General features: G+C 33.2%; 1 protein-coding gene across 1 annotated transcript in view; it reads left to right on the forward strand.

Annotated features, from left to right (window-relative positions):
* Positions 1-25,063, forward strand: part of LOC125059681 (atrial natriuretic peptide-converting enzyme) — a 105,153-nt gene that overhangs the window by 72,671 nt on the left and 7,419 nt on the right. Inside the window, exons 8-13 of the mRNA XM_047664213.1 lie at positions 6,190-6,322; positions 6,502-6,654; positions 8,326-8,544; positions 9,958-10,105; positions 12,489-12,700; positions 23,710-23,890. Of these exons, the coding sequence (XP_047520169.1) occupies positions 6,190-6,322; positions 6,502-6,654; positions 8,326-8,544; positions 9,958-10,105; positions 12,489-12,700; positions 23,710-23,890 (1,046 nt within the window). The remainder of the gene's footprint in view (positions 1-6,189; positions 6,323-6,501; positions 6,655-8,325; positions 8,545-9,957; positions 10,106-12,488; positions 12,701-23,709; positions 23,891-25,063) is intronic.

Consider the following 25,063-nt stretch of genomic DNA (forward strand, 5'->3'; position numbering starts at 1 on the left):
ATTAATAACGAATAATAATCGTAAAAGTATTTACGATAACGGTTTAAAGTAAAGCCAATTAAAATTAAAAGCTACAAGCTTAGGAAAATACTAATTATGAAAGCGAAACCCGATAGGTACGTACATAACTAGCCTTCAAGACTTCGATTTAATTAATAACAAGTTGTAGATAATCCAATTACGTTACAGCTTCGCTTTAATATCGAATGAATCTCGAATTTAAAGGAATTATATGTTCACATCTGATACTCATTATTGTGTTTTTAATTGGCTACTATTGAGCTCTCGATATTAAAATACAACGAAAAAATCTATATACAACAGGGCTGTAGTTAGGGACGCGTGCCTCTAAAGGTAAGCTATGCATTAAAAGACAAACTGCACAAAAATTCAAAATTCTTGCCATCACAACAGATTATTACTCGTAGTATGAGGCGAGGCAGTTTTTCATACGAGCATTTACGTACCGTGCATAAGAACACATGATTACTTGCTAATTTTGGCATAATCATAGTTTTTCTTTTACTGTTAATTTTTAACTATTTTCTGTACCTTGGAGAATTTATTAGAATGTATTAGACTGTTTAAAAGTCAACAATTCTTAATTTATTTTAATAATAAATGATCTAACGTAAACAGAAACAATATGAAAAAGTTTCGTAATAGACTTGCAATGTATGATTTGGGAAAAACTGAAAATAGGGCAAAGTCAAATATTACTTAATACGATATACTATTACGAAAAAATAGTACAAATATAAATGTCTAGTCATATGAAAACTTGAAGTATGATTCACGAAGTTTACATACGTTGAGTAAGCAAAGATTGCTTTTTATGTAAAAAAAATAGGAGCTTCTTGAAAATATAGGAAATAATTTTATTCTGTGATTCTAAAAATATATTAAGGTTTTTTAATGTGATTTATAATAATACATAACTTTAATACGGTTAAAAAGTTTTTTTTAAATGTGTAATGTGTATGTCAATAAAAGACAATACTATTTAGGTTTTTTGTTAAGTCGCTGAGTAAAGAGAAAGTAATAAACAGACAGAGAAATTCCTATGAAGTACTACGTCTAGATCTTATTAGTATAATGAAGAGTCTGTTAGTCGTAAACAGCTAAATTAAAAGCTTCATTAAACCCGCTCAGTTAATCGCTATACTAATTCGCTATTTTAATAGAATAATTTAAACTAAACTGCAAGTTGTGCGTTTAAACTTGTGATAACATAAATAAATAAAATGATTATCCAACTAAAAATAAATTTTCAAAACGTGCCATTAATGAGATTAGCGCGACGAACCATTCTTCGTAATGTTGGTATGGATTAGTAATGACAACAGCGCTACAAACCTGGCCAGTATTCGAAAACTTACAATAGCGATAGCTTTTTTGTATGCAATTTCGATGTAGTCTTTAATATTACGCTTACGCCGATGTCGCAAAGTTGTTGTCAATGAAAAATCTCAATATTTATATATTTTTCTTTTAAACTGTTGACTTCCTATAAATATTATACATTTTTTCGGCTTGCAAATATAGGGGTCAGAATATGATTTTGTCCCATTCGGTGTCGAGACCCTTGGTCCGTGGGGTCCTAGCGCTTTAAGGCTTTTTTAAATATCAAAAAGGTTAGTCGACATCACAGGAGACCGAAATCTGGCAGCTACCTCGGATAAAGAATTAGATTAGCTATTCAAAGGAGGAACGCTGCCAGTATTTTCGGAACCTTGCCTAAAGGGACTCCTTTTAATAATATATTTAAGTTATTATATGCTAAGGTTAGTTATTTATTTCAATGTAATATCTTATACTTCTTAAAACAAAACAAAAAAGTAAATTTTTTGTACTGTGTTAATAATAATGCACATTAATATGAGTATTTAGCCTACGTAACACTTAATAACAGTTTTATAAAAGCCATATAAAAGTCGTGAGGTGGCACTTGGGAGGGATTTTTGCAGCTTATACACACAAATTAATTGGTCGAAGCCATTTGTGGCGATCCGCTTAGCTGACTCATCAATTATCTGTACGAAGGTTACAACTCAGTTAAATGGCTTCTTTTTCAGACTTTCGATTGAAATTCAATCGGATTTTTTGGCTCTTTCCAGATCAAATAATGTCTTTGAATACACGATATTCATATTTTCTTGGAAAATGTTGGTTTTACAGTCGTATCAGGATTATTAATTGGTTTTAATGTGTTGACTTTGTAAATTAAAAGAAATCGATTTAATAGGTAGTTATCTAATTTAACATTTGTTTATCGGAAATCACAATGTATGTTGTATTAATAAGATTAGATACAATGGTGACAAACATTGCAGAAAAAGAATAAAACGAATGTTGTTAAGCATATAAGCAGTGTACGCCCCTATTATAGACAATAACAAAAACAGATTAGCCGATTAGAACATATCCTCTAAAATGAAACAAAACAATGTAATCTGTAACAACGTTCAAACAAAAGACTACACCAATGTTAGCTACATCAAATATATTTCATACAATTCATTAACACGGAAAGCGAATAAAACATTGTTGCCTTGGTCTCTAAGCGGGCTGTCTGTATGTCCAAATTATTTTATTTATATAACCGCAGTTAACATTTGATCTCAAGGCAAAAAGAAACAGAAAATTCGTATGATTTACAAACTGATCTTAGCACAAGTTTGTTATTTATCAGTTATTAAGAACAATAACCTTGCCTGTACCAGACATAAAAATGTTCATCTCCAGTACTCTGCTTCGTGAATATATTGATTTACAAACTGATCTTAGCACAAATTCGTTATTAAGAACAATAAAGACCTTGCCTGTACCAGACATAAAAATGTTAACCCCTAGTACTCTGCTTCGAGAATATATTGATTTACAAACTGATCTTAGCACAAATTAGTTATTAAGAACAATAAGGACCTTGCCTGTACCAGAGATAAAAATGTTCACCCCAGTACTCTGCTTCGCGAATATACATCGTTATGTTTCTAGTACAGGGCCTATATATGTATATATATTTTTTGTGGCAAAAGGGCATATTTAGGAAACAATAAAAATCATTCTTTGGCGTGAATCTAATCTAGGGCGATGGTAGTCTTAGTTCATCACGAGCGTTATTAATCCACGGAACCGGTACGGCCAAAAGCATATATTGTTCCAAAATCGCAGCTGCGCTAGAATTATTTCTTCATTATCTATCGATTTGGCGCGAACAAAGGCTAGATAATTAAGCATTTAAGCAATTTACATCGTTGGCAATTAAGGTGAAATATAAACGAACGTACGTATCAAAAATTAGTTTGTAGCAAGTAAAGTCTGTAATAAGCTTTACTATTTTGATTGATATAAGAAATGATAACTAGTATAATTCTGATAGTATTAGAAATAAAATAAATTTTATTTGGTTTATTTATGTATTGTCTTGAAAGACTTGTTTTTTAGCCACATAATTGTTAAAAACAAATTATCAAAAACTATACAAAATTAAACATTAAATGGCCGTGTCGAAATTATGTACTTTGATGACACATTACGTTTTATTGTGATTGTAACGGGTCTTGTCGTATAACTGTTGATTGGACTATAGATTATATTAAACAAATCTAAGTCGTACGTTTTTTATTTTACAATCCCTGTAGGTGTTGGCAAGAACAAGACTGGACGAGCTGGTACTGATATTCAAGTGTAATCGATTGCTTGGAGTCAAAAAGTCACCCCAATTACGTCCGTATTAATTTAATCTATTATTCTCTATAGTTCATTTATTTAATAGTATAAAACAAAGTCGCTTTCTTTGTCTCTATATCCCTATGTATGCTTAAATCTTTAAAACTACGCAACGGATTTTGATGCGGTTTTTTTTAATAGATAGAGTGATTGAAGAGGAAGGTTTATATGTATAATAACTGAATTTAGTATCAGCATTTCACCCGTGCCAAGCCGGGGCGTTCGCTAGTTTATTTATAGAGTAAATGCCTTTTTGCTCATTACATATACAATAATACTTATAGCCTCTCACGGGAGTTATGTACTAACAGAATATTAAATAACAAGTCACACTTACTCGCTCACACACAAACACACACTCATACACGTACGCACAGACACACCAAAATTTTACTAGGTAGGCCTTTTTCTACGTTTAGACTGATTGCTAGTGGCTACCTAAATAAATATACAATCTTCATAAGCTCAGTTTATACATTTTAATAAATATGAAAACGCATAATCTACTTTGCAAATTAGCATCTTTTCTGGCTAATATCCAGCGCACGTTTCCCGCCACAGGTGCGCGCCGCCTAATCTAAGAAGGAATCAATCCTTGTCTACCAACAATAGCGCAGAGCGTGACATTACAGCGCCAACAACAAAGGAATATTTATGGTCTTAGTGCATAGCTTAATAGAGAATCTATGTAAGATGCTTGTCTCGTGTTATGAAGCTTTGATGACTAAATTACGTGTGGTTTTGTTCAGCGAATGTATATTATGTCTGTTTATACGTTAACGTTATCTGGTAGTGATATAAACGAGTTTTGTTTTAGTACAACACTGTTTTTTTATAAAACTATTTAAAGTTATAGTAGTAGTATCGTATAAGTAAGTATTGTAGTAAGTTTTTGTATGAAAAAAGAAGAATAAATGAAACAATTTTTCAGACTAATTTCAGTGTTTATAAACTAAGTTAGAACAAAATCATTTGTTAATTATTATTATTTATTTGTTCAGATAAAATAATCCATCATTATGTTAGTATGAACTTACAGACTAGTGTTAGTATATTATTATTAAAAAGCTAAACATAAAAATATAAAAACCCATGAAACATTCTATGCATACACTCGGCGATCTGAACCGACAAGTGTACGCACAAAATGCTTCATGATAGGCGAAGACAGGTTATCTGCCACAGTCTTCAGACAGCCTCGTACCCGGCTCAACAGAGATCTTGTTTTAATTCTAATAATAGCCCAGAAGTCATTTGTACGGGCTTGGGCGAACTTCTCCGAAGCACTGCAGAAACGAGGCAGTCCCAAGAGCATCCTAAACGCATTATTGTATTGAACACGCATGGCAGTTAGCGACCTGACAGTATAGTTGACCAATAGACTACTCCTGTAAAAGTTTTGACAAAACGCCTTGAAAAGGGTGATTTTCACTTGTTTACTACAAGTTTTCTGTGACTGTTTTCTTTTTTAATAAGAACTAAACTAAGCTTTTTTTAATATTCACCTTTCTTTTGGAATATTCTACAGTAGTAAGGCGAATAGAAGCCCGACATGTTCATTATTAAAAACATAAACTTGCGCATTAAGCCCCAGTGACTTCGTTTTAAATAAACATTTTATTAAAGTTTATTTCAAATTTACCTAACATTAACATTCAATATCAAACATCATTCTTTGTAATGGATAACATTATTGTACTTTTCTCCCCAAGAAATTTTAATATATACGCGATTTTGATTTGAGTAATTTAAATTGATTTATAAAGCACATAATAATATTTAAATGCTTATTAATTAACATGTGATGAGGAACATGAATCAATGGTTGAAGTTTGACTGAGAGTTTATTGCCAGTTCTTGTCGTCCTTTCGACGCGCTCCATTTGAGAACTATTTCTTTTTACTGACGTTAATAAGCAGTGGTTTCAGCTTTCATCCCAGTATTTCTTTCTATGTGAGCCTTTAACATTTGCTCGTACGGTGAAGGAGGAAATCAAGAGTAAACCGGCATGCACAAGAGGCTGATCACCTACTTGCCTATTAGATTGACAAATGATCATGAAACAGATACATAAATCTCAGGCCCATCCCTAAAAAGGTTGTAGCGCCATTGATTTATTTTATTTTCATATGTTACAATTAATGATCTACAATTAGTATTGTCTTTTATTGACATAACTTTTACACATTTAAAGAAAACACTCACGCTGTAAAGCATGCAAAACGTCGGAAAAATTTCAAATTATGCAAAATAATTGTAAATTTATAATAATACATAACTTCAATCCGGTAAAAAAGTGTTATCTTTAAATGATCTATAATAAATTCGAATTTGATTAATCTGAATAAAATTTATTACTTTTGTTCTATTTAAAAGATACCAGTTATTTAGTCATAAAATGTAGATTCTACTTAATATGAAATCAGCATCGGTCATTATGTCTACCTTATTTATTAGGATTTGGAGATCTATGATGCAGTAGTCGATGTCCGTTGCTACGAACTCACGGCGCTGTTCCTGTGTTCACTGTTTGTCCCGAAGTGTGGGCCGTTGGGGCATATGGTACGGCCTTGCAGAAGTCTATGTCAAGGTAACACTTAAATTATTTCATATAGAGATACTAGGGTTTAAATATATTGAGGAGTTTGTAGTAATTTTAAAAGGAAAAAAATTACAAGAATCATTTAAACGGTAACTTAATGTATAATGGTTGACATTTTTCTATTTGTTGCAGAATTATAACAATTAAATAATTATTTGACCCTGCAGAAACAATGCGGCGTTGCGGGTTCTTCCTGGAAGTTTTCGGTCTGTCTATGCCAGATTATCTGCAGTGTGAAATCTTCCCTGAATCAACGGATACAGATGTATGTCTGGGGAACAGAGAAGTTAAAGAGGCAAAGTTCAGAGCTGAGAAACCAGGTAATTGACATATTAATTTAAACATTTTTGTGTATTAGTAAAAAAACAATATCAAACACAGAATACTCATGTCTGAGGTCGTAACCGTGTCCGTTATGTAGCCGGGGCGGGCGTATTTCGCGAGACGTGTGATGTGAAGTTTAGAGATAGAAAAAGTCCCTGGACACTATGGCAGGGGAGTAATATAGGTATTATTTATAAAAAAAAAACCGTGTCCTAATAGATAAGTAAAAATTTTAATACTTTTAGTCGTACGATGAAAAATATCGTCAGTTTCATCCAACCAAGAAAAGCTTGTACGAAAATCACTCCTGCCGCTCATAATTACAAAATACTTTTCTTGTTTATATATAAAATACAAATTATATTAATCTTAAACACTACTATCGCCTAGAAATGCCGCTTTAACATAAAAACAATTTGTTATTTTACAATATAGTATTAACTATTCATTGAAAACAGTAGTAGAACACCATTCATGGGGACACAATTTTTTTTGGTGTATATGACACTAAATTGTAGCTTATGTGAAACGTTGATACTTTCTACACAGCGCCATCTGTTAGAATTGTGACCCCCAAATAATAAACAAATAATTTGCGATAAAATAATATTGCTGGGGTTAATTGAGATGTAAGCTATCCTATCTTTTAAGTTAGATCAAACTGCACATGGTGTGCAAATTTTATTGAAATTGATTAAGTAATTTAGGATTACATAGCGGACTAATAACGTGACGCGTAATTTATATATATTAAGATAGCCCGAAGCGACTTACTAGCAGGATTGGCAACTGTGCATGGTGCAGTCGAGTAGGGTAGGCGTTGTGGTAGATAACATAATAAACACGTCAAAAGTTCTCACAACCTACAAGCATGCATGGTAAATGTAATGAAAGTAGCCGTAGCAAGTGGACATCCGTAGTCTTTACCTACCACTTCGAAAGAAAAAGGCGCGAATGTAAAAACAAATTAAATATATGTAATGAGTACATGTAAATAAAGCACGACTGAGGGTATGTTATTAATATTCAATGTAGATTTGAATATGGTGATTAGTACACTTGTTTTCAAATTCATGTAATAAGTGCGAGTTTACTATACGCTGTAAATGTTAGTACTTGTTTTCGCATAATTAGTTCTTGTACAATTCTATTAAACGTAATGTTTCGGGCAACCATTAAAACGAACGTTAAAAGAACGTTATTTATGTTGGTATATATTTTTGTAATTCATTCCCACGAAAATTTAATAATCGCTAATCTGTAAAGAATATGAAGATAAAAACAAAATGCATCTGCCTTATGGAGAATGGAGATTTTTGTTATCATATCCATCGATAGAAGTTTTTTTTATAAAAGTGTAGTCACGTGTAAAACATGTGAGTGACAAAATTAAGAGAATTGACTAGTTATAAATCTGATACGATTTTTTCAAATTAAATTAAATTTGAAATAGTAGTTTTTACCATCCTTGGTAACTGAAAATTAGGCTTCTAATTTTATCCACAATGAAGTTATAGGGAAAATGGCCGTGCCGCTTTTTGCTCTATTAATCTCGATAAAATATGTCATTGATTGATGTGGAAGTTTTTTGAATTTCGAATCATCGATCATTTTGTCTGTATATATTCTTATGAAAATGCTATTTAGAAAAGAATCGTTATTTTTAGTATGCCAGTCCGGATTCCAATGTGATGTCAACCGCTGCATTCCCCACGACTGGCGTTGTGATGGTCACGTTGACTGCGCCGATCGTTCAGATGAACTCAACTGCCGTGTGTGCAAACGTTCTGGTGACGTCCATTGTGGAAACCAACGATGCATTTCACAGACGCACCTTTGTGACGGCAAAGTGGACTGCCCTTGGGGACAGGATGAGCGGAATTGCTGTAAGTTTAATAAAAAAAATTCATAGCTATGCAATATGCATATTGAAACAATAAGTGTGTTTCAATATGTTAAGTAAATCCTAGTATCAACGGTTGAAGTTCCTTTTATACCAAAAATTCGGCGATTAAAATGAGTGCCGGAGAGGTTCTTGCCAGTTCTCGCCTTTAATTTGGGAACTTGTAGTAAATGTAAATTCGTTTTTTCATATTGACGTCTACACACGTACACGTTTACAAGTGTACATAGTTACCGATATGAAAAAATGATTTGCTTTTATATTGTATATTTTTAGGCTACGTACGGTTGGTTATTTGTGACTATGCAGCATTATTATTATTATGTAGCATTACAATGGTGAATTTTCAATGCAGTCGCTATATAATACATACTTTTAAGAACACATCTATTTAAAAAAAAAAAAAGATAATTGATTCCGTTTTTTCCTTTCCTAGTAGAAGGATCTTCTCAAGGAGAATGTGTTTCACATTATCACTAGTTATTGAACACCCCTCGTATTTACAAACGTTAGTCCGTCACATACATGTTGAATGATTCCCTTTCAAACAACAAATTACTGTTTTTTTATAATCAATTTAGGAGATATCCTAAAGTACACATCATAAAGCTATGGTCGCAATCAAGAGCTGTAATTTTTCAGGTTTTTTTCGTTATACATTGAATGAATAGAAGTAAAACAAATAAACGTGTCTAAACATTATTACTTATATCATAAAATTTATTGAACAAATTTTAATTGTCTTGATATAACATCAGAAGAATATGATTGTAAGATTAGTTTAGTAAATATCGAAGTTCTAATTAATGACCTTTAGATATTAGAAAAATGTTAATTAATTAATGTACTATATTACAGTAGATACACACTACACAGTATACGTATAAATTTTTGAAGTTATACTTCTTTAGGCGCGTTATGAAAAATTGATGAGAGTGACATTTTACGATGCGCGCGCACCTGAGACACAAAGTTGTCAGTGTGATTATAGCGTGCGCGAGCGAAATGGGAATAAGACAATCTACAAGTAAAAAGAAATAGAATATGCGTGAAGTTAGCAGCTATGCCAAGAATTTTCAATAAACATAATGACATTTACATTTTAAACAAATAAAGGAGTTTTAATTATTTTTTCAAAGACCTATTGTTACTTAGTTAAAAGGTTATGAAACATACCTAGTTATTAAATTGAATGAATAATATAATAAAATAATAAATAATAATATTTATTATTATTAATATTAATTAATAATTAACGTTAAATATTTGTTATTAATTATTTAATATTTTTAAAAAAATATAGAAAGCCAAAGAAGTATAACTTCTTACACGCGTACTTAAGTACATGCACCCTATTTTTTAATAAGGGTATAGTAATAAAGGGATATTGATACAGTGCGTCTGAGTGAGTCAAATGGCGACGTGGGTTCTGGAGAAGTACAGGTGTACCGCGCTGCCAACCAGTCCTGGTTCCCAGCCTGCCTCGCAGCAGCCCCTTTAGACCACCATACGGCCTCTGAAATCTGTTCCATGCTTGGATATACGTAAGTTTATATTTATTATCGTACCAATATCCTTTAAATTTTTGAATTTAACCTCTTTAATGTATATAACGTTTCAATATGTCATGTGAAGTATTGTGCTGGTGGCGTTAATGGCAGTTCCTTCCATTTCCTTGTCCAAAAACTTAGCGATTAAAAAGTATTGCTAAGTATTGTTATTGGAGGGTTCTATGCCAATTCTTCTGGCTTGATTTGTGAATAATTCTTACCAACATCTATCTAAAAATTAGACCTTCCAATTTCTTGATATTCATAAGTTTATATACGTACCAATATCAAATGCAACATTAATATTTATATATATTTTTATTATTACATATTCATTTTTATATGATGTATTATTTGGTGTTGTCGTACCAAGCTACTTTTAGGGTCCCCGCACATGGGCCACCGGCCACAACCACAAAACGCCGCCACTGGCATATTTCCTGTAATTTTCATACATTTTATATGGACTCGCCGCACACGGTGGCGCCGGTGGCGGCCACACGCTACAAATCGTCGCAGCTTGCTTCTTGTGGCTCGCACCGGCCACTAAACGCCGACACAAAAAGCCGCCACACGCCACTCGCGCGATTCCGCGCCCCTCTCTCCCTTACCTCAGTTAACCTGAAGTCGACGGTAACGCACGCACGTAGTCTGTGTTTCATATAGGTAGATAAATATGGATATAGAATTATTTATATCAGAGATTCCGACAATCCCGTCCTGCGATTTGGGATTCAAAAAGTGATAGTTTTAGTAATAGAGGAGAAAAATTGTGGGCCTGGGAAGAAATCTGCTAATTGTTTGTGGGAATTTTTTCGAATACAACTGCCAAAGAAAAGAACATTGAAGTTAAGTTTAATAAAATAATATAAAACCATATATTTATATTCTATTTTCTTGCCACGCTATTGCTACTTTATTCATAAAATAATCTTTTAACGTATCTCTTGCTCGCTCGTGTTACTGGCCAGCCTGTATTTTGTATATTTTCGAGTCCCACTATTTTCAAAGTGTGACGAAAATTGAAACCATCCCTTTTGCGAATAAAGTTGTGCAAAATGCAACAAGATTTCACAAATCACAATGTTTTCTGAGAAATTAACAGAAGTGTTTAATAGGCGATGTAATATTCTCCATTTGTTTGCTAGTACGCCGAAGGTACACTCAATGCAACGTCTGGCACGGCTTAACCTATAATTGAAAACTTTTTTGTCTAAGTCCGAATATTTTCAAGAATATGGCGTCATCATATTTTCACTGAGGCCAAATGCTTCATCATGTATAGTTCAATGGTTGTCGATTACCGACCTGTCGTGGTGAGGGGATATTTAATGTCTTTCTGTGTATCCAATAACTACGGTTTCGTCTTCTACGACGACGTCTTTTTATAAAAAGTAGCGCAATTTGACCTTCTTCGTCAGAGTCCATTATGATACTGCAGGCAAGGGTTAAAAAAAGTAGCAGCCACCGACCGCAAGTGTCGACCACCGGCCACAAGTGGCTGTCGCGCGCTTCAGCTACCTTTGTAGCCGCTTCTAGCTTCTCGTGGCGGCGTTTGTGGCTGTGGCGTGTGGCCCGTGTGCGGCGACAGTTAGTTGTTGTTAGCTAGTAAAGTTTTAAGCACTTTTATATGATAGCAAGCAATATTTCAGGTAAGTTATAAATTAGAGGTGTATTTTGTCAGTCAGCGAGTGCTACTCACTCAGGAAACCAAACAAAATATTCAACTTGGTAATATTAGTATATAATATACTAGCTGATCCGGCAAACGTCGTTTTGCCATGTTTATCATTTATAATAAAAAATAGGGGTTGATCGTAGAAGGGTGAAAGTTAGGGGTTGTATGTATTTTTTAATGCTGTATCATAAAAAAAAAGTAAAGTAGTAGTAGACTACCCTTAACATTTAGGGGGATGAAAAATACATGTTGTCCGATTCTGTGACATACCCAATATGCACACAAAATTTCATGAGAATCGGTCTAGCCGTTTCGGAGCAGTTTAACCACAAACACCGCGACACGAGAATTTTATATAATACTAGCTGACCGGGCAAACGTCGTTTTGCCATGTATATCATTTATAATAAAAAAATAGGGGTTGATCGTAGAGGGGTGAAAGTTAAGGGGTTGTATGTATTTTTTAATGCTGTATTATAAAAAATAAAATAATAAAAATTTATCTAAAAAAATTAGGGGTGGACTACCCTTAACATTTAGGGGGATGAAAAATAGATGTTGGCCGATTCTCAGACATACCCAATATGCACACAAAATTTCATCAAAATCGGTCAAGCCGTTTCGGAGGAGTTTAACCACAAACACCGCGACACGAGAATTTTATATATTAGATTAAGTCGTATTTCATTTTAAATACAGAGTTGTCAACAAAAGTCAAACAACTGGATCGTCGCGCGCTGGGCGGCCTCACGCCCTAACGCCGAGCGCTCTTTTGGGCGGACAGGGTTCCTTATTACATGGAGTTGCACAATCATATCGCGCCTTTCAAAGAAAGGAGGGGGGCTTGCTTCGGGAAATGAAAGACTGCCGCCACGACTCGCATAGGATACATCTCATTTGTAATAATTATGGTAAGTCAATTGTTGTTTGAACTTTCGTAAGCATTTTTAACCTAAGTTAATGTATCATTTTTTATTGAATAAAGTATATTGTTTAAATTTTAGAAACACATTTCATATATTTAGGATCTTGCAGCAAATTTTTACGAAGTTCTTTGTTATTATGACTATTTAATATCTCATTAAATAGTCATAATTATACTCAAATACCGGTACAACACTTTTCGGTTGGAACTATAAATTGAATATTTACCTATTACGATTTGGTTTTGCTTTATCTCCTTGGCGTAGGTGTCAGAGACAATTCAATTGCTGTGGTTTATGTTTTAAGAAGAAACAAAACTAGGAAGTGAAATATAAAGTTATATAGAGTGTTTGATAAGACAGTTTCACAGAGAAAAATCAATTTAGTATACAAATATGACAGCACGGTAGACAAATATTCAATAAAATATTAAGGACACATAAGAAAACGACATAAATACTAATAATCATAGCAATGGAAAAAGCTTTAAGACATAAGACAAGTATAGCAATTTCACAATTGTTTAAATTTATTCTTAAATGCAGTAAAGCACACTATTTAAAGAGGCGTGGTCAATATTGGTTCTGGGACTAGTAGGTTGAAATTTTTTTGCGTATAGACGCATGACCTCAAAATGTTCACCTTCACTGTCTAAGCAAGTGTTAATTACATAGTTAGAAAATTTACATTAACATTATTTATTATGGAAAATCCCTTTAAAATATGTATGAAAGTTAATAAGACGAGTATGCATAAATCTGGCTCGTAATAACATCTGAACCGCAGATCAAGGCAGTGTTGCGTGGTATTGGACTCGCCCGCAATTTTAATGCCACTTTGACGAGGCCAGACTTGTGATGTCATTCTCTTAATAACCTCACAGCTATAGGATACTGGAAGCAATATAAATAAGTCGGATATTGTGGTATAATCTATGAATAACAATGGATATTTCGTGTTTAGTTCATCTATTAAATTTCTTAGTCTTCTTTAGCATTGAGGAAAACTAAACAAGTTTTAAACCTTTTAAAACTTTGACATAGACTTTTTGCCGCAACACAAAAAGTCTATGTCAAAGTGAATGATTCAAACTATTTCTAAACACAAGCAACTTTGTTATATTCTAATTAAGTCACGTGTTCGACGGGTTCTGGAGTCCTTTAACTCTCATGAGCATGAAGCAGACATATTTTTGCATCCATTTTATGGATTAAATGCAAGTAGGTGATTTGCCTCTTCGACTTATTAATCAGTTTTGGAACCAAGTTAGCTAATAGGGCCTTGTCTTTGCATTAGTGCAAAAACGGCGTTCCAACACCATGCATATTGTCACGTCTGTTATGACAGAAAATAATAATATATGGGGAATAAATAAAAAAAATAAAGAACCTAAAATAGAATACCTTCTTTTGAAAAAATACATCACAATACCCAAAACGTGAAAAGAAATATAAAAATAGTAATACTAGGCGTATGGAAATCTCAAAGCGAGAATGTGTTATTTAAATACAGCCGAAACTTTTTGGTAGGGCTTTGTTAGAACATTTTACCATGGTACATGAATAATAATAATTCAAATATTCGTATTTATAGATCATTTTCTTATTCTTGTTTGCTAACAAAAGTTAATGGATAAGATTGGCTTATTATACCTTTTCTAAAAGCCTTTGCTTTTACTGAATAAGAAATCCCATCTTTTCCACCACACCACCCATGTGTTCCACAACGCAGCGCTTTATGGAATGTTATGCCGCGCAGTACCCCTTTGTGAAACCAGCTGCCAGTGGAGTTGTTTACAAACCGACATGACATAGGTAGGCAACATACACGCAAGCTGTGACAAGTGGTGTTGACTCAAAGAGACGCGCCTGCTCATATACCTCCATTACCTTAAAAAACCTTCGATTCTACTACTTCTTACCTAATATATATATTTTTTTAAATTAAATTATTTCTATCATCTCATTTATTCCTAGGTATCTGTGTGCCCTTATTTGGCAAAGCTCTCCTCAAAATCCTGCCATTTCTGTCTGCAATGTGCCGCTCTCATGTACCACCTGCTAATCCCTAATCTGGTCTATACCCCTTCTAAACCTTGGACACCAATTTAATACGTTGTTACTCCTCTTTTCAGCTCCTCTTGCCATGTCCACTTAAGTGTATTTATTTCCAACGTTACATCTGCTACCTTAGTTATTCTACTGAATTTTTCTATGAAATCTCTTCACAAAGTTTTATTTAAAATTATTTTAGATAATAAAAATACCAGCCCTAATGTTGAGTGACCGCCATTACAGTACTGTTTGTGGCGTTTTATTAAAAGAACTTTGTACAATGCGAATTATGTTGGAATCCGGCCTTTGCAAGAGTACAGATTACTTTGCGGAATCATGGTTATGTGATATGCAGTGAAAATAAATTAGAAATTATTTGTTGCGACTACAACGGCTTGTATCTCGCTATTACTAGATTTAGACTAAAATCAATATAATTAAGGTTATAATTATTCACCTTGTCACGTTATTTGCGTTTTTATTTCTATTAAGTAACACAGGACGAAAATATTAGTAAAACAACGTAACACGCAAAAGACACTTTTCTTTCCCCACACACAATTTTAAAGGTCAAATGTTGCCATAATTATTGCATAGCACAGTAACAATAGGTGCATTCAGGAAAACAGACAAAGCTAAACCTATTCTTTAAAATTATAGGTTACTTAACTAATAAACAAATGCTAGTTATTTAACCAAACTTCAGCTTAAAGAATCTTCCATAGCCTAATCTTTCATTAAGTAGTCGTTAACTAATCCGGTATAAATTTTGAAACTGTTGCCTCGTTTTTTATATTAAAATTCCTTTATTCACCATTACACATTTAATGAACGTCTCTGAGTACCACTGTTATCTTTAAATCTTTTAAGATAACTTTCGTAGATTAAAAGATTATGCCAAAAACCCAAAGATATCAAAGAAAACGTGAACGAAAGCAGATTTAGGAAATATTGTAATCAAGTGAATTTTGTTAGACGTCGGTAACAACTGTCCCCTCAACAAATGGAAACTTTTTCCTTTTATTGACGTGTCCGAAATAAATTAATAAGTATTGAATTTTGGACTTTTGATGTAACTTTATCTTACCCACAGGTAGTTTATACTTAATTATATAGTTATGTAACTTTAAATTATAGTAAAAAAGTGCTTTTAAAAAAAATTATATCTTTCTAGGTTTACTAATAATTCTATTGGTATTTAATTTAACAAATTTGTTAATACAAAAATGCAAAAGGTTGTTTTATTGTTATCGTAAAAAATAACCGAAGAATAATTTAAAAGAGAATTCTAGGCATTTTCACTGGAATTACTTTGCAATTATTTGAACTCTTTGACTCGACTGACCTTTCAAAATATATTTAAATACAAATTCATTTATTTATGTAGTTTAATATTTCATCTCATAATTAAAAACCCTAATTAAGCATTACATAATCTACAGCCTTTTAGGGTCCATAAATATACTAAACAAAGGTGCAGAACAAATACAGCTCTATTTCTCTTTAAATAAGCTCTGTATTCCCTCACAACACCTGGAAATGCCATTACAGAGTACGATTTAGTTGGCAAATAAAAATGTCACAAAAATGTAAGAGATTGTATTTTAAGAAATGAGTGCAAATCGATTGTGATTTATATTCGCCAGACCAAGAAAGTGTCGCTTTTATGGGATTGAACAGATACGAGGTAAAATAAAGGACTGAGTATAAAAATGATATAAGATTTTTATGATTAAAAAATATAGAGAAAGTATCTAGAAGCATGTCTAAGACTTCAAGTTCATTTCACCTAGCTCGCAAATAAGTCATCTACATAATACATCTTAAAATACATAAATTACGTGTCACGTTGTTTGTCCGTTATGGACTCCTAAACTACCGAACCGAAATCATTCAAATTTGCACACTGTGTGCAGTTTGATCTAACTTAAAAGATAGGATAGCTTACATCTCAATTTATACCCGCAATATTATTTTATTGCAAAATATTTGTTTATTATTTGATAGTCATAATTCTAACAGATGGCGCTGTGTTGAAAGTACCAACGTTTCACATAAGCTACAATTTAATGGCATTACCACCAAAAAAGCATGGAGGTCCCCATGACTGGTGTTCTCCTACCGTTTCCCTTGAATAGGTTACTACTATATAATATAACTAAAACCTTAGCCACAGCAACGCTTGGCCGGTCTGCTAGTTTAATATATAAATTTCGATATCATTCTCCCTGATTATTGTAGGGGGGCAAAAGCCTACGCAACAGTCATAAAAGGCAAGGTTGCATTGTCGGCCTTTTTTTGCAAAACCAAATAAAAATGAATTTTATTTTATTTACAGACACTACTTATTTACTAAAAGAACATGGGTCATTAACCAACTGATTGTTCGTGTTTTATTTGTTCTAAAACTTATTAAGCTGAAATAACTATACATAATAAATTCTCGCAAAATATATGACGATAAAATTCATTAACTATTCGATATCAAAAAGAAAGTTATTGCCGTCTACCGAAAGGTAACTTTGACCGAAGTTTTAAATTTCGAACTAATATTGAGTCGAGCGATGAAAATGTGGATTAATGCCGATTTTTATTAAATTCCCGCGAAAGCCGTTCTGACAGCTCGAATAAATTACCCCACTCCAAATATTGTACGGCCCTTTATTCTTAACGATAGCCTGATAACGTAAGGGTTTGATGGAGCGAATATCTGAGATATAGAACAGAATAATATTTATTGTAAAAATACAACTTAAATACCGTTAACAAGAGGTCCTTCTTTATCAAATTATAATATTAATTTTACTGATAGTAATTATCCATCTGTTTTTGCCAATCTCTCTGGGTGGTAGTCTAAAAAAAATTTCTTTTTAGGTTTGAGTAATCTACTTTTTTCGTTATCTATAAAAATAATAATAAATTATGCAAAATATATGGATGATATTTGAAAAACAACATGGATGCTAATAAAGCTTATTTTAATTAATTGCTTACTTAGAAAAACAGATTAGTTAGAAAGTACTAAAGAAGACTTTTATTGCTGATTTTCCGGTGCTTATAATATTGCAATTTATAACTTGTTCGTTAATTTTCTTTGCAAAATTACTATTATTTGATTGTATAAATTTGTTACACAACAAATATAAACGTATTTATTACATATTTACATAGCTCGGTAGTTTCTATTCAGCAATAGCGGTCAGCTAGATTTGTTACAACTACGAGATATATGATGAAATATAAAATCGTAAATTATATGTAAACGTATATATAGAGTATTAACAATACTCTCAGTCTACATAGTACCAGGCGCCAACTTAAAACTTGAATTAGCGCTTGTGCATATGAACCCAAGAGACTTCTCTAACGAGAACAAAATCAATGGTTGGGGAAATAATCTTGTATTTTTGCCGTTTCTTTACTTTCCGCCTGCTATGTGCCGCGCCAGATTCCGTACTATTCCGAGGGAGGTGAGATGTAGCATTCCATACCAAAGCCCATTTCGTCATCCAACAGATCAAAGACATCCCATGCGATCACTTGCCATCGTGCCTAGCGAGGCTTCAAAATGGCTAGAATATGAACGAAGGCAAGAGAGTGACGTGTGATGACGTTGAGCGCGGTGTGAAAACGACCAGCCTTGCGATTCTGTAACTCACTTTTCTCTCTTTTTAACTCACAAATTACTGCTTCACGACTGATTTGAGCGCCGCTGTGAAAACCGCTGTGTGAGTTCGAAAAGTGAGTTACAGAATCGCAAGGCTGTACTATTTAGACAATGGAGGCCATGGTGTCCAGGGGACAATGCTTCAATGCCACAGGGACACTTCTGAGGACACAGACACTTCATATAATATGTAAACGTTTAAAACCTACTGTATGTAAACGTATCTTTGCCACCGTAAAATTGTAAACACCGTTAGATTGTAATCTATCTCGCGAGATTGTAAACTGTCGAAAGATTGTGAACCTCAACGAACTGCTTACAATTTAACGTATTATTATTCGGTAGATTGTAATCTATCGAAGTGAAACCGTCAAATTGTGAAACGGATCGCACCTCGCGCGCTGATTGGTTGAACAGAATATGCCCCGCGCCACCATATTTGTTTGTTAATTTGTTTGTTGTCGAATGTAAATTGATTGTTTTGATGAATGTAAATTGATGTCGTGTTTAAAGTAACTCACAGCTTTAGAATTAGTTATATGAAATTATTGGGAAGTAAAATTAATCTGTGATTGACCAAAGAAGTTTGAATGATAACTAAGTTAGTTTTGGAAATGAAATTAAAGAAAATTTCATTAATTTTTCAATTTTAATTTGTGTTTGAAACAATCAATTTACATTCGACAACAAACAAATTAACAAACATATATGGTGGCGCGGGGCATATTCTGTTCAACCAATAAGCGCGCGAGGTGCGATCCGTTTCACAATTTGACGGTTTAACTTGGATAGATTACAATCTACCGAATAATAATACGTTAAATTGTAAGCAGTACGCTGAGGTTCACAATCTTTCGACAGTTTATAATCTCGCGAGATAGATTACAATCTAACGGTATTTACAATTTTACGTTAACATCTTCACAAAATGATAATATATCTATCGTATCGTATCAAATAAATTGCAGACTCACATAGCTTAGCAAATATATTACGTCAGCATTGTGTACAAGTAATCTTTCTCTGTCCACCTGAAGAGTTTCAACGCTTTGTTATCGTATACTTATAGCAGCTATTCATCATGCTATCCTTTCTTCAGCACATATGAAACTTTTTAAAATTCTCGTGGAAAATCTTGTTTCTCAGAAGTTAAGTTTATAAGGTATTAAAAACAGACTACATTTTTTGTTACCAGAGATATTTAGTTCTATAATATATCTTAAGTCTGAAGTACTCTGTACGGAATTGGTACATTCTTATTAAAATATTCGGTTTGAAAGATTTTCTATACGAGACAAGATTGTAGATTTGTGTTCAGGCTTTTCATGTTATCAATAAGTATAGGCTTATCTTCATTAGACAAGTTGTTGTAACTTTAATAAAATAAAATATGTATATTCTCTTTCTAACACAAAAATAGATTATTACCAATATTCTTAAACTAGTCATAACAATAATTAAAAATGGGTAGATATGAATACCGTGTAAGCTCTTTATAACGTCATTCGTTATAACGAAAAACTCTCTATTACTTAAAAATAGTAACATTTGTTTGGTTTAACACAAAACCCATACATTAATTCACTCTTTATAAGGCATCAACCACTCTCTATAACGAAGCAATATTTTCATGTTTAGGCATCAACATACTTAAGTGTAATTAAGTAAGCTGATTAAAAAAACAATCAGCTTACAAAAGTAACCTTTTGAGGTGCCGAAATTTCTAAGAAAGACACTTGAGTTCATGAACAGCCGTCTCACCTTTGTTATCGTTTATTGCATTAACACGTATTCTTAGATTACATTGCCTGTAGGAAAATTTGGTCTCAGTTACAAAACGCACCACCGTCACCTGTCGTGTATTATCGTCGCAAACAAACTTTGAAACTGTCAAGATGGCCAGTAAAAGAAAAGTGTTATGTTTTATATACGTTTAGAATAATTTACCTATTGATAATAATAAAATTAAAAACTATTGTAGGTAATTGTTTAAATTATTTTTATTTTTTCTCTTCATTTTTTTGTTATAGAGACTTTTCTTTATAGGGAGTATAAAGAAAAGTCTCTATAACAAAAAAATGCTTGGTCCCTTGAAATAAAGAGTTGACACTGTATATGAATATATATATAATAAATATGTGAAAATAGTATTATGTTTACGTTTTTGACGTGACAACGTCTTATAATTCGATGGAGCTGGCTGCACGCACGAAAAAACATGACTCATGCGGCGTTACCTCGCTCTGAGGCGTTCCATTGCCATAATTGTATTTATGCGTACAAATAAATGTAACTTGATCAATTCAATTGTGATTTCCATTTACCTCCTTCTCTATATCCATACAAAATAGCTATCAAACAAATAAAATTTAATTTTTTTTTTTTTTTTGAAAAATGGAACCATCCCATCAATATTTTTTATGACGTTGTCACGTTCAACTATCGTCAGTAAACCGACTTTACAGACAACCGATTTTTCTGAAATAATTACTTATGTTAATGAAATATTATAAATGCTTTTAAATGATATAGGTAGTTTTCAAGGTTTTTAACGCGAAATATAAACTAGTAATTATACGATTCTTAATTTTCTTTATACAATAGAACAGTATCTACGACAGATAATAATCTTATTAAATTGCGCTGTACAATGAAGTTAAGACAAAAGCCTCGTGCTGTTTTTCTTAATTGTTATCCCGCTGAGGGTTGCAAAAAACTTTAATTATCTGTAATTTCTGTGCGTCAGATGAAGCTTGGCGTGGGATGAAAGAGAGTGGCGATTTTAAAATTATTTCGAATGTAGATGTTAACTAAAAAACAAATGGTTCTTGATGTATTAAAGTCTAATAAAATGATTAAATTATTTTTATAAGTTTTCTCACAAACTTCAGTTTTCAGAATCATAATGGATTAATTTTGAGTAATAATATATACTAGCCCTAAATATTTTTTATTTCTCGACATATAATATAACAAAGTTAGAAATGACAAGACCAGAAAATCATTATAGATGGCTTCTTTCGGAGGCCAATACTAACTTTGGATCGCTGCGCCAGCGGAGTTATGTATAGGTACTTAAATAGTTTTCTTGACATATACCATCCAATAAAAGCGCAAAACTTTACTTTAAGTTTCTAAAGTCAACGTAAATTTAAACCCAATTTGAAGTTTTAGGACAATGGCAAATACTCGTATTGGTATGTTATCTAAAGCGGCTTCAACACATTTACACTTTGTGCTTGTGTAGTGTCTGTGAATAAGCGCGAGGCGTAATGTCACACTGAATATGCATCATGAAAAGACTGTCCGTCTCTCTCGCGCTCGGTCAAGCTTATGAGGAAAAAAGAGACAGTTATTGTTTTGCTTTTGCTACTGATTTTGTTGATCTTTACTGTACAATGTACATGTTGATCTTTTTTCTCATTTTTATTTTGTCTATGATTGTTTACTTATTTGGTTGGAGGTTAGAATACTTTGAAAAAAAAAAATATCTTATGAAATATATTCCGTCTAAACATAACGTTCTTGGTCGGGCTTAGAACTTTTGGATCCACCCTCGTATGCACATAATATTTATATGTATTTGACACATTTTTATTTATTTACAACCCACCCAACCTTACTAAAACCAGAGTAGTCATATTTTTAAACATACTGTATAGTGAAATTGCATTAGTGTGAGTACTGTGAACGCGCCAGCTTTCGATAACCGACCTACGAGTATATGCATTCTTTAACCAAAACGCAATATGTCATACAAACGTGTTATGATTGGGTACAATCTGCGGATATATTTGCGATGAAGTCGTCCCTTAAACGCGCTAAGAAGGTTATTCCGACCGCCAAAGCCTCCGGGCCAGCCAGTGTTTAGACTGGTCGAAGATCCTCCAAGAAAAAAATATATTAACTGCCGGTCAAATGTTCTAAAATCGCTCTAAGTTTATACTTTGAAACGCAGACACATTATTTACCCCACCCAGAAAGGAGTTTTGCTTAAATTTCATTTTAGAAACCGCTGGACTTCAAGGTGGGACAAACAACGACCTCTATTACGAAAATCATTATAATTTTTGTCCCTTTTGAGTTTCTGAGGTTTATGTAATCAAGATGGATGTTTAATATTAATTTCTGAGTTGACATTTAATTAAGCACTAAGCAGCCATACCCCACGGTTTTATTTATGTTTATTCATATGTGGCTTCAGCGTGCGACTCTCATCCCTGAGGTCGTAAGTTCGATTCCCGGATGTGTACCAATGGATTTTCTTTCTATGTTCGCATTTACTATTCGAACGGTGAAGGAAATCATCGTGAGGAAACCGGCTTGCCTTTGACCCAAAAAGTCGATGGCGAGTGTCAGGCACACGATCATTATATTATTAAATCAGGATTATTATACTATTATTATATTATTAAATCGTGGACCGATCTGAAATTGTACTCTGTCGAGTAGGTTGACAGGTTTTGTTTTAGTTTAGTTAGCCATAAATATATTTACATGAAATATATATTTATATGGGATGGGATTATAACCCGGGGTTGATCATAAAGGCTAAAGAGGATAGACAAAGGTGTCTAAATTTTTATTTTGGAGACATAATCTGCACTTTAGTTTCAAGTTTACAAATAAGTATTGTCTTTGATTGGTTCAAGTACTAATCATTTGAAAAAGCTTTTAATGGATAAGAACGCCAATTTATTGGACTAGTTGACATATTATATATATATATATGTATATATAATTGAGTTGACTTTCGTTAACCGGCTAAAAACTGAAATGTTAAATTATTATTTCATAATATCTACTTTACTAGGTATAATCTGCTGTGACCAATTGTGTATTTATACTTTATATTTGACTAGCTGACCCGGCAAACGTTATTTTCCCATATATATTATTTCTAGGAAACCCTTTTTTTTAGTTCAATAAAATTAACTATAGTAAAAAAGGGGTTTATTTATTTATTTTTATAATTTTCACCCTAATACAAATTGTGAGACACACTAATACAAATTATGCTGTATCATAAAAAAATACGAAAAAAATTGTCTAAAAAATATAAAATATTTTTTTAGGGTGGACCTTATTAGGGTTTGGAAGATCGATAGTAGCCAATTCTCAGACTATGCATAAAAAAATACGAATCGGTCGAGCCGTTTCGGAGGAGTATGGAAAACGAACATTGTCACACGAGAATTTTATATATTATGTCTATAAAGTATATTGAATACTTCAGATAATCAACACAGTAATTCAGATAATAATCCTTTTTTAGAATGTGGCAAACGTCGTACTCTAGCTCCAGCATCAAAACGTATCGTAGGAGGGGTAGAAGCGTCACCAGGGGACTGGCCATTCCTTGCAGCGATTCTTGGTGGACCAGAAGAAGTGTTCTACTGTGCTGGAGTACTCGTCGCTGACCAGTGGGTACTGACAGCTTCACATTGTGTTGGAAAGTAAGTTCTATGAAATTTTTATATTTATCTTCTCTCTTCTTCTATCTAATTTAAAAATTGGAAGGTGTTTGTTTAGAGCAGTGTTGGCCTAGTGGCTACAGCGTGCGACTCTCGTACCTGAGGTCGTAGGTGCGATCCCCGGCTGTGCACCAATGGACTTTCTTTCTATATGCGCATTTAAGATTCGCTCGATCGGTGAAGGAAAACATCGTGAGGAAACCGACATGTCTTAGACCCAAAAAATCGACAGCGTGTGTCAGGTGCGGAAGGCTGATCACCTACTTGCCTATTAGATTTAAAAATGATCATGAAACAGATTCAGAAATCTGAGGCCAAGACCTAAAGAGGTTGTAGCTCCACTGATTTATCTTTTTATAAATAAAGGCGTTTGTTTATTTAGTGTAGAAATTTCATTGTAAAGTATTCTAAATTAAATTTACAAAAGATACTTGATAAATATCTCAGTCTTCTATACAATGCCAACATTTACCTGAACCTTTAATCGGCCGTTTTATTGTGTAAAATAAAATATTTTCTCAAGGCAACATTGTTGTTTTAATAACACTTACATTGTCTTGTTAGATTTCTAAATAAATACTTTCATTGTCTCTTTGAACTTGACGTCTGAACACTTGTAGATTGTTACTTACCTGATGCTCAAAATTGTTTATTAAAAACATTACAATTAATTTAAATTATAGAAAGTTGATATACTTTTTCGCTTTTAAAATGCCATTAGCCTGAATTAAATATTTTAAATTCGATTGAAAATAAGCTCTGCGAGATTTAATACATTTTTATAATACACTTTTTTTTTATGGCTCTGGCACGATTTGTCCATTAGCCAGCGTCAAGTATAAGATTTTTATAATTCGTGTTTTTGCCTTAGAAATTCGATCATGTCCTCCATGTACGGTTTAGGCACTCGCCCGGTACCGCACAACCCTCCCAAAGGCCGAGAACCAATTTAAATTAAATTAAAACTTGCCCTCGAACCGGGAATCGAACCCGGTACCCCTCACCTAGCTGCCACTTAATAAGACCGCTAGGCTATGAGGCCCCCTCTAATACACTTGAATGTAGAATTTAGTCAAGATTTAGTGTGCGAGGCTTATTCAGGGCCGCGCCGACCCCCGTCAGCGCTTGTGTGCGAAACCCATGAAGCGCCTCCTC

This window comes from Pieris napi, chromosome 20 (genome assembly GCF_905475465.1).
Source record: "Pieris napi chromosome 20, ilPieNapi1.2, whole genome shotgun sequence".
Lineage (NCBI taxonomy): Eukaryota > Metazoa > Arthropoda > Insecta > Lepidoptera > Pieridae > Pieris > Pieris napi.